The following is an 11,526-nucleotide window of genomic DNA, read 5'->3' on the forward strand; positions in this document are numbered from 1 at the left end:
CGGTATCTATTTCCCCATGTCGACCAAATAATTGATTGACAGGAGTAATAAGCAACCATTAGTTGACCTGCTGCCTTGTCCCCTTCCCCTGTCGTCTGGCCGTTCCGTTTGACGCCTACCAACCAATTGACCCGATTCCTTTTTCTTTCTCCTTGCAACAGCAAAACAATGTCGAGTTGGCAACCAGAAAAAGAAAAAAGATCTCTTCCGCTCTTGTACACCCAGTCATGGCGCTGTCCCTGTGACCACGAGCCTAAAAAACTACTATTAGTGGTAGAAAAGAACAGCGCCAACTGCATCCGCTCTCCCCCTAATCAAACCTCCCGAGACCTTCTTAATCACCCACAAAAGCAGTTAAGCAGAGAAAGAGAGAGGGGGGCAGGGGAGGGTGAAGACACAATAGAAACTGCCGTCTTCAAGGAGGGAGAGAGAGAGCCCACCTTCACCTTCACCTCCACCTCCCCCAACCCAACTACTCGCCTGCTCTCCCGACCCCCATTGCGAGGTGATCCCCCCGGCGCCGGCGCCCACCATCAACTGCTTCAATTGAATTGGTGCTCCCCGCTTGGTTTATTGGAGGAGGAGGAGTGGTTGGATCAGCAGCAGGCCCGTCGCCAAAAGGGTCTCCAACTCCAACCATACCATGTATCGCTGACCCTGCCCTGCCCTGTCTTTCTTTCGCGGGGAGCTGCTTCCGGCGGCAGCGAGAGAGCGAGAGGGAGAGGCAGACCAGGCCATGGCCTGAGCTCTGGAGTGGTGGACTGGCGGCGGTTGGGGCTTCTTCTTCTGCGCTCGACTCCTACTCGCGCAGCCTTCTTTTGGGGAGGCCGGTTGACCATCGTCGTCCGGGATGTCCGCGTCGGCGTCGGTCAAGCTGGGATCAAAGCCCGACGCCTTCAGAAGGCAGGGGCAGGCGTGGTAAGTTTCTTGCCTCATTGCTCTCTTCTTCCCTGTTAGCCCTTTGTTCTTCTCTGTGTTAATTTAGCTTTGATTTCTGTGGTACATACACATGCTCGCTCTCCCTTGCCCGGATAGAAAGAATTGGACCCTGTTGTATTGTTCCTGCTCTTCTTTTGCTGCTAGCTCAAACCTGAAAGAAAGAATTTAGGGGAGAAAGTAGGACAAGAGTAGTTGGTTGGCGTTCTTGGGGTTTCTGCTCAAATTGGTGCGAATTTTGTTGAGCTCTGTCTGGAGGTGCCATAATTCACAAGCTAGTCTTTAACTTGTTTGGCTGGACTGCACGGCTTCGCTGTACACCGCTCTCCTTGAGCTCTGTCTGGAGTTTTGTTTGTATATAATATAGGCCACTGATTTCATACTCACCTTTTTTCAATTGCAATACGATGGGATTCGTTTAGCAGAGTAGGTTTACTTGCTCCTCCTTGCTTGCCACGGTTGATTGAGAAAGAAAATTCAGGGTTCAAAACATTAGTTTCAAATGTTATGCCAGTTGCCAGAAAAAAATGTTGAAAAGAAGGCGTGAGCCGGAATTTGAAATTCCGTTTTGTTACCGACACACTTGTTGATGAGGAATACTTCTCACGAAATCAGGGAAGACCTGCGGTATTGTTCCCCTGCTTTGGTGCCCCATCGCACATGCTAGACACAGTTCCACCATTGAAGCATGGTGGGGTGTTATGCACTTATTGTATTTGTACCCACAAATATGCACAGTTGATTGCAGTTGACCGCCTCTGCAATCAGTTCGTGGTGGCCGGTGGGGGTCGCCTGCAGTTTTTCATGGATCCACATCACACTGGTTGGCAGTGGGATGCCATCCTTCCCTTCCTCATTTATAGAGGACGATGCAACCAACATGTAATTATTTAGTAGGGAGCAGGTTTGGATTTGTTTTAAGTGGATAGCTCAGGCTTCCCCTGTTTCATGAAATCAACCACCGTTAGCACCACTGTTTGTGGCATCAGATCAAAGGGACCATTACCGTGGATATATATATGTTTCAAATTTGCTCTGTGAAGTTTTGTATTTAAATACGGTCTGATATAATGATGTTGACTTTTTCTTCTGCTTTTGAACCTTCTAGGTTCTGCACAACAGGACTGCCCAGTGATGTTACTGTGGAGGTTGGGGATATGTTTTTCCACCTTCATAAGGTAATACGCATTTCTTGTTAGTGTCTGTAAATTATTTCGCCCTCTATGGCGCTAGAAACAGCTACTGTATTACTTGTTATTACAAGAATGCCCCGGAAGAAAGTTATTTGAAGCTTTTGGTATTAAAAAGAATGTAGTAGTTCAAAGCATCAAGGTGGACTAACAAACTTTATTAGTCTCTCGTGACATGCAAGCATTGTCTATTATAGGTCTGCAAGGAACTACCTGTGGATTTATAGGAATATATGTTGTCTTTATTAAGAAGGATAAGCAACTGGTGATTGTGTTGAAAAAAATAAATCTTAATCACTCATTTTTGGAGAATTAATTTGTGGCAACATTTCATCTTTAACAAAAATGCACATGACATTGTTAACTTTCTCCAGTGGTCATTCATGCATTTCTACTGAATTTTCTTACTTTGTCACTATACGCTGACTGCTTTTCTTCTTAATGTTGTCTATCCTCTTTGCAGTTCCCTTTACTTTCCAAAAGTGCCGTTCTTGAACAGCTGATCGAGGAGAGTTCAGACCAGGAAGAGTGCATCATCAAACTAAATGATATCCCAGGGGGTGCAAAATCATTTGAGATGGTGGCAAGATTCTGCTATGGAGTGAAAATAGAACTTTCTTCTTCAAATGTTGTCCACCTGCGTTGTGCCTCTGAGCATCTCCAGATGACTGAAGAAATATCTGATGACAACCTGATTGCACAGACAGAAATGTTCCTTAACCAGGTGGTGCTTCGTAACTGGAAAGATTCTTTGAAGGCCCTCGAAACCTGCGATGACCTCCTCCCTCATGCTGAAGATCTTCAAATTGTGAAGAGATGCATCGAGTCGTTAGCATCGAAAGCAACCACTGATCCGAACCTGTTTGGCTGGCCGATAAGGGAACATGGCCTCATGCAAAGCCCTGGAGGCAGTGTACTGTGGAATGGGATCAGCACCGGTGCCAGGCCCAGAAACTTCAGTTCAGACTGGTGGTATGATGATGTTTCATCATTGAGTTTTCCAATGTACAAGAGATTGCTATCTGGCATGGAGTCTCGACGCATACGGCCTGAGATCATCGCTGGTTCTTTGGCATACTATGCGCGGAAGTATATCCCAGGGCTCAGTAGGCGCAATAGCATGGGAACAATGCCCCTGGCTGGTACTCTTTCTGATGTGGAACAGAGGAACTTGCTTGAGGAGATCGACAGACTATTGCCTGTTCAGAAGGGTTTGGTGCCTACAAAACTCTTGCTCGGGCTGCTTAAAACATCCATGATTCTGAAGGCCAGCTCCACCTGCATTGCCAACTTAGAGAAGCGCGTCGGCATGCAGCTTGACCAGGCCAGTCTGGAAGATCTACTGCTGCCAAACTACTCTTACACCATGGAAACACTGTACAATGTGGAGTGCGTGCACAGGATTCTTGAGCACTTTCTGGCAATGGACCAAGCCAACGGCGGTTGCTCCCCGTGCATCGATGACATGATGGCGTCCCCTTCCATGATACCGATCACTGCTGTTGCTAAGCTACTTGATGGCTATCTAGCAGAGGTTGCACCGGACGTCAATCTGAAACCTCCGAAGTTCCAAGCTCTGGCATCTGCTTTGCCCGAGTATGCCCGGCCACTAGATGATGGCCTCTACCGTGCCATCGATGTGTACTTGAAGGTAGATCTTTCATCCTGCTTTGATCTTTGTTTGGAACAGCTAATTAGCATTTTGTCTTCAGAAAAGAAATTGGACATTCACTTCTATCTGCATCTGCATGACATCATTTTGATTTTGTGTTGCTTGCAGGCACATTCCTGGCTGTCAGAAGCTGAGCGGGAGCAGCTATGCCGGCTGATGGACTGCCAGAAGCTGTCCCTGGAGGCGTGCACCCACGCGGCGCAGAACGAGAGGCTGCCGCTGCGCGTGGTGGTGCAGGTCCTCTTCTTCGAGCAGCTGCAGCTGAGGACGTCGATCGCGGGGTGCCTGCTGGTGTCGGACAACCTGGAAGGGTCGTCCAGGCCGCTGCGGAGCGGCGGGGTGGCGATGTCCGGCGAGGCCGGGGGGTGGTCGGCGGCCGTGAGGGAGAACCAGGTGCTGAAGGTGGGCATGGACAACATGAGGATGCGGCTGGCGGAGCTGGAGAAGGAGTGCTCGGACATGCGGCAGGAGATCGAGAAGCTGGGGCGCGGCGGCGGCGGCAAGGGCGGCGGCGGAGGAGGAGGGTGGGCGTCCCATGTCCCGAGGCGGTTCAGCCTGAAGATGAAGCCGCAGATTTGCAGCACCCAGGAGGGGTCGGTGAGCGAGCAGCACAAGAGCATGAGCGCCAAGCTCGACAAGCTGCAGGCCAAGCTGTCCAAGCAGAAGCGCCAGCTCTCCGCCGACGCCTGAATGAAACACCAAACTCCCTACTAGTTGCTCCTGTGATTTTCGTTAACTTGGTGTGAGCTGTGTTATAGACTTATAGTTTCCGTAGCCGTTTCGTTTAGGTTTACATGTGCCATGTGCAAGTGCTTTGAGTCCCTTGGTGTGAACATTTTCTGGTGTTTTCTTTGGGTGTGTTGGTTAGTGGGAATGGGAATGTGTAGCAAAGTTATCATGTTGCTCTGTGTTTACTGAAGTAGTGCAAGTGGTCGTCAGTTCATAGGTGCGGGGGCCGAAATTGTAGTACTGTCTGTGCACATATCTTTGATCATTTGGACTTGTAGATCATTTTCTCTTTGGTTCGATTGTTCAAACAAAATGTTAGACACGCAAAGCACGGTCAGTATCATTGGCACGACTGATGATTTGTGTGGACTTGAGAGAGAGTAGTCCGGTTAATTCCTTTGATGGTGAGAGCCTGACCAGAAATCGCCATCTCGCGTCAATGCAAAGGAAGAACCCGTGACACCTCAAACAAGAGAATTGTTGACCAAATCAAACAGATTCTGTGGCCAGCACGGAGCCATCGAGCTGGCAATGCAGATTTGATATGCATCTTTTCCACACCATAAATCTCTACGCAGGTTTCTCTAGAAAGCAGAGGGAGATCTCTGCTTTAGTTCTTTCTTACTACTGGCGCAGAGCAAGGTCAGCAGACAGCGTGATATGGACAGAGATGGTCAGGATGGGAGGCACATCTGGTTCATGATATTTTTGTTTCCTTGGAGTTGTAAGGACATTACTTGAAGTTTGAGTTCCTTTTTGTTTTCTTTTTTTCGCGCCGCATGTCGTTTTTCCTGGGTGACAATGACATCAAATGACCGTACTCATGTTCCTCGTCTCCAGCCTGGTGACAAATCTAAACATTATTTTCCTGCATTCTGTTTTTGCCCATCAATTGTCGGTACGTACACGCTGGTAATCGAAATTATATTTGTATAAATTTGTTATACACTCCTATGTTTTTTTATCCATGAAAGGAACCTGTCATGGATCGAGTGGCCGCCATTTGCAAGAGACAACCAAAATAAAAATAAGTTTTTTTTAGAGAGAAAAAATAAGTTTGTTAGCTCAGTTCATCATTGCGTACTCCGAACCAAGTGCTCGCCAGCGTAAATGGACATCAACGTTTATTGTGTTTCTTGGATCAACTCTCCAGCTGAGTCGCCAAAACAGCCTAACCATCATAATAAGCACCAATATACCACCCCCACCCCACCCCAGCGCGCAAAAAATAAGATCATCAATATGACGATTTTAACCGATAAGACCGCTCTAGCAGAGTCGTTATCCGACCTCATAGCATTGGAATTTATGAAAGACCCTCTATATCGAGCTCGCGGGCCTCCTAATTTGAAGGTTGTGGGGCTTGGTTTTTGGAGGGCGCGCCATCCGACAACCACAAGAGGAAGTTTCACCTCCTCCTCATCCTCCCATATGGTCCACCTCCTCTCCCTGCCAATGGCGCAAGTGGCCGACGCCCATCGCATCAGGAAGCGAGTCAATTAATGGTGGACGCCGCATGCCCAATTGACTGCGCCCTTCCGACCATGATTTCCCTCCGCCTGCTGGAATTAAAAGGTCGTCCCTCTTTCTCTCCATTTCCACCATCCATGCCTCACATAGATCCTCTTCCTCTCCTCTTTCACCATGTCAGTTCCCCTTCAATCAAAAAAGGTTTTGCTCTCGGAGGAAGAGAAAGGACTGCTCAACGAGGAGGAAGCGGCAGAAGATGCCACCAACATCGCTGAGGAGTGGGATCGCCGTGACACGGAGGAGGATGAGCAGGAGGATCTTGCCCTCCTCAATGAGTGGTCAGATTCTAATCCCTAAGCACATGCCGTTTTTCGGGATGTCAAGCATATCTACTAGCAATTCATGTACGGGGCAGGAGGGGTCTCGCCAACACAGCTTATATCGACCACCACGTGCTCCTTGTCGCCTCACTGTTAAGGAGGCATGGATGAGCAATATTGTTGGGGGGATGACCCCCATGTAGGCAAAGCGACACTTAGCAATTTTCAAAACATCAGGGCGGCAAGCGCCCCTCAGGCCGGCTGGACCTCCAGCCGGCTCCATGGCTAAGGAGGTTGGCTGGGCATGGCGCCACGCCCGAGCCGGGAAGACGGTGAGTCACCTCCCGTCCCTGCTCATACGATAAGACCGCTCCCCACAATGGAGAGAGCATGGCTACAGTGCGCCCCTCAGCGCTGACCGGGGGAAGCGTGGCTACAGTGCCCCCCTCAGCACTGACTGGGGGAAGTGTGGCTACAGTGCGGGACTCAGCGTTGACCGAGGGAAGCATGGCTATAGTCCCCCCCCCTCCGCGCTGACCCTGGCGACCAACGTCAACGCAGCTTGGCATTGTTCCAACCATTCCGTGACGCGGCGGACGACGTGCCACCGTGACGTCCTACCGGTGGGTCCTGCAGTCGGCAGACCCCACGAAGACGCTGCAACGATGACAACAGGGACCCGCCCACCTTAGTTTACCGTTGTACCCTGGGAGGTCGGGCTATAAGATCCCACGGGAGCCCTCCATGCAGAGGGTCGACTCATTCATACCACACACACACACATGCAAAGGAAGAGGAGAGCTAGTTCCTCCCCCCCCCCAAACAGCTCCAGGAGCACCATTGTAGTTCTTGTGATCCTCATAGTCAATCCGGCAGGACTAGGGGTGTTACCTCCCCCGGAGGGCCCCGAACCTGGATACATCGCACCGCTTGTCCATGATCTCGCCTCTGGAACCCACCAGCGTCCTCTGGCCCCAACCACACTCGATTAGCCATCATATGGCATCTGTCGTGATCACACCACTATACTTGGCGCCCATCATGGGGCCGTCAGCGGCGTCGACCGGAGTCATGTTCCAGACGAGACCCTTCACTTCCTCCGGTGAGCGCATCACGCACGATCTGATCGGCCTGCCCGGTGCTGCCTGCTGCGCCGGCAACGACGTAGCGCCGGGCACGGGTGCCACCTGCCCGGCAGGCGACTCCGTTGTCCCCTTCGACGAGTTGCGCGTCTCCGTCGTGCTCATCCTCGACGAGTACCCTAGCAAGGTGCTTACCTTCTCCGACCTGCTGCCATCCCTCGGCAGTCGCATCCCCGACGACGTTGATGACCTCTACGTCCGCGTGGAGGTTATGGCCACCGACACGAGCCGGATTTTTGGCCGCAACAACAATGCGGCCACTGCGGCGGAAGCTCGCGCCGGTCGGGCCGACCCCCTTCGTGTCGCGCTACAGAACCTCGTCACCCCCATTGCGCCTAACATTGACACGGTTGTCGTTGCGGCAGAAGCTCACGCCGGTCGGGCCGACCCCCTTCATGTCGTGGTACAGAACCTCGACACCCCCATTGCGCCTAACGTTGACCTAACTGCTGTCGTGGCCGAGCTCGAGGAGACCCGCAAGCGCCTGCTTGCCGAGGCCACGAAGATGGCCGCCATGGAGCGCCAAATGGAGTCCATGCAGCGCGTGTATGACACCGCTCACGGCCTCACCCCGCCGGATGACGGCTCGAGCCAGCTGGGAGGTGTGCGGCAATGCAGCCGAGCGCTTGGCGAGCTGCGCGTGAACCGGCCCACCTACAACACCCCCATCAAGAACATGTGCGCCGCGGAGGAGGTCGTGACCAAGATGGAGCATCTGCAAGGCGAGGAGCTGCAAAAGCAGCAGCAGCGCGTCCGTGACCTCATCGCTGCCGCCAACCAGCTGCAGACGCAGTTCGAGCCGGCTGGCTCACGGTCCTACTCACCCCTTTGTCAGTCGGACGGCCAGTAGCCCAGAGCTATGCTGCGGGCGTCCTCCCCTTCCCTCCGGCGCTAGACACGGGGGCTTGCGCCGTGGCAGTCGGGGCCAGCGCAACCGCGACCCGTCGGTTGTTTCCAGCCGGTAGATGACGACCACCCGTAGCCGGAACGACCCGTGCGCCGGGAACGGCCGACCTCTACTAGGTCGGCTGCGTGCCAGCCGGTCGCCAGCCGGCTGGGCCCCCGTGAACCCAACGACGAGCATGACGTCCACCACCGCATTGAGTGGCTGGTGCGCTTCCTCGCCCTGGAGGAACAAAGCTCTGTTGGGCCGGCCTGTTTTGGTCCGCGTATTCACGCCGGGCTGTTTTCCAGGGGCTTCACACTTCCCCGCAGCACCCCCAAGTACAACAGGACCGCCAAGCCAGAGGATCGGCTGGTAGACTACATCATTGTTGTCGGTATCACCGGCGGCAACAAGCGCGTGGTCATGCGCTTTGTGCCGCTCATGCTGCTCGGCTCGGCCCGGACCTGGTTGAACAGCCTGCCGGCCGGCAGCGTGAACACCTGGCTGGACTTCGAGGACGCATTTGTGCGTAACTTCACCGACACGAACAAGCAGCTCGGCTGTCCTCGCTAGCTCGCCACGTGCGTCCAGGGGCCAGGCGAGTCCCTTCGGGACTACCTCACAAGGTGGATCAAGCTGCACAACTCCTGCGAGGGGGTCAACGAGGTGCAGGCGATCCAGTACTTCAACGAGGGATGCCGGGACAGTACCCTGCTCAAGCAAAAACTCGATGCGCTCTGAGCCGACCACCATGGCGGAGCTCATGGCCAAGGCGGACAAGTACATCACGGCCGAGTCCGTGATGCGAGCGACGGTCCAGTCGATGCAGCTGGCGAGGCGCCTCCGGGCCAGCCGGCCAACCCTCTGCCAGCTGGAAACAACAACAAGCAGCAGCAGCAGAACGACAACAACCGGTAGAACAGCGAGCAACCGGACCCACGTTACAGCAGCCGGCAGGTCGCGACTGTCAAGGAGGAGCAACCAGCCGAGCAGGGGCCCAGCCGGCGTTAGCAAACCAGCAAGGCCTCCTGGCAACCCAAGCTCACTTTCGAGCAGATGCTCGACGTGCCCTACAAGGACCACAACGGCGCAAAGCCGTCTACGCACACGATCTGGCAATGCAGCTGGACTCAACGGATAACATGGGGGGGGGGGACAACCTGCCTCCTCCTTCGCCTAACCCGCCTCTGGCTAGGCTCCGCCAGCTTTGGCAGACGGCGCCCTCCAGGATAACTATCCCCACCAGGATGCCTCCTACATCGTCTTCACCAGCGAGGGCAATGACAAGCACAGCTAGCGCAAGCGCCGACACGAGGTGAACGCCACAATGCCCCCATCCCTAATTCATGAACAGGGCGGAGAAGCCCATCACGTGGAGCCAGGAGGACCATCCGGCTGTGATGCCCACGCCAGGTGGCTATAGAGTGTGCGAGGGTGAGATCAATCGCTTGGGTTCAATAAGCGAACGCCTCGATCGCTCGGGTTCAGTTAGCGAACGCCTCGCACACACACAAGCATACGAGAGAAACCCGCAAACCAAACTACATCGCTCGGCCTCGACCACCCACCATAACCAGGAACTCCCCAAAATTTTCCTCGCCCTCGCTTCTACCACAATTTTTTCTGCCATGGATGGCGCAAAGAATGTCATGTGGGTGCGTCTCCGGCCTGCCCAGGACGAAAATCCAAATTTTTGTCATGACTTTTTATCATAGAAGTAGGAGCCCACCACATCTATGATGATACATGGTTTTGTCACAATTATGTCACAACCATGACAGAAAAAAAATTGTTCGGGCCATAATGTCATTGATGTGTATTTTCTTGTAGTGCTCCCCTTTATATGGAGAAGGCATGGGGGCTGGCTCTTCACTGCTCCTGGCCGACCGCCTAGTTTCGCCAATCACGCGCCCTGCGCTCACAGACGAGCGCATTACTCCAACGACCGCCCAGCTTCGCCAATCCGGTGCACTGCATTTCCTGGTAGGCACGCCGCTCCAACTCCCGCCCGTCCTCCACCAACCCAACGTTGTGCATGCTACACGCGTGGCAAGAAGATGCAGATGAAGGAAAAAATCAAGACAAGTTAGCAGTCACTCTTCACCACGTGCGCCTGTGCATGTTCTTAGGCCTAGCCCAACGACGCCTTGCATGTGCGTGTGGCCCTGGCCCCGGGGCTCCTATCGGTGTACTAAGACCTGGGTCCTCAGTACCCCAGACTGATGCACAGGTGGCAACGGTGTCCCGGTAGTTGAGCTGGCCAGAGAGTGACCACGTGCTATGCAGAACAAGACGCCGAGAGGATCCCCGATTCAGAGAAGCTACTCTTCGTGGGATCAAGAGCGCATCAAGAAGACCAAGACTGATACGTCTCTGTCGTATCTACTTTTCAAACACTTTTGCCCTTGTTTTGGACTCTAACTTGTATGATTTGAATGGAACTAACCCGGCTGACGCTGTTTTCAGCAGAATTGCCATGGTGTTGTTTTATGTGCAGAAAACAAAAGTTCTCGGAATGACCTGAAACTCCACGGAACACCTTAGAATAAATAATAGAAAATCCTCGCCAAAGATGAAGACCAGGGGGCCCACACCCTGCTCACAAGGGTGGGGGCGCGGCCTCCCCCCTGGGCGCGCCGCCCTACCTCGTGGGCCCCCTGGTGGCCCTCCGACGCCAACTCCAACTCCATATATTGGCTTTCAGGGAGAAAAAAATCAGAGAGAAAGAATCATCGCGTTTTACGATACGGAGCCCCCGCCAAGCCCTAGGCCCAGTTCTTTTGGCCAGATTATGGAGAATCTTGGTCTCGAAAATCCCGAGCGAAAAGAACTCGGTTGAACTTCCAAAATCTCAACCGGATTCTCCAGAATCCTAGTGCAATCCCAAAATCCAAAAATACCTGGTTTCTCCCACAATCTCAAGATTTTGGCAAGTCCCACCAAAGAAAACGTTTCGAAGTATAGCTGTACCCCTATTGTATCACGTATTTACGGTCAAAATGCCACCCCGCAGTCCAGCCCAGGACCCCGAAAACGAGCGACGCACCAGACCGCTCGCTCGTCTCCCAGTTCCCGCACCACATCGGGGCAGCGGAGCTTCAAGCCGCCCCTGCCCCCGCCGTCCAGCCCGCCCCCGGCCAGGCCGCCCCCGCCCCAGCCGGCCAGGCCGCCCCCGCCCCCG

General features: G+C 53.5%; 1 protein-coding gene across 1 annotated transcript; it reads left to right on the forward strand.

Annotated features, from left to right (window-relative positions):
* The first annotated feature begins 371 nt into the window (after positions 1-371).
* Positions 372-4,809, forward strand: LOC119311697 (BTB/POZ domain-containing protein At1g30440-like). The gene is made up of 4 exons (XM_037587372.1): positions 372-918; positions 2,045-2,114; positions 2,590-3,777; positions 3,907-4,809. The coding sequence occupies exons 1-4, from the start codon at positions 851-853 to the stop codon at positions 4,486-4,488; spliced, it is 1,908 nt and encodes a 635-aa protein (XP_037443269.1). The 5' UTR covers positions 372-850; the 3' UTR covers positions 4,489-4,809.
* Positions 4,810-11,526: the final 6,717 nt, after the last annotated feature.

Source organism: Triticum dicoccoides, chromosome 5B, assembly GCF_002162155.2.
Source record: "Triticum dicoccoides isolate Atlit2015 ecotype Zavitan chromosome 5B, WEW_v2.0, whole genome shotgun sequence".
Lineage (NCBI taxonomy): Eukaryota > Viridiplantae > Streptophyta > Magnoliopsida > Poales > Poaceae > Triticum > Triticum dicoccoides.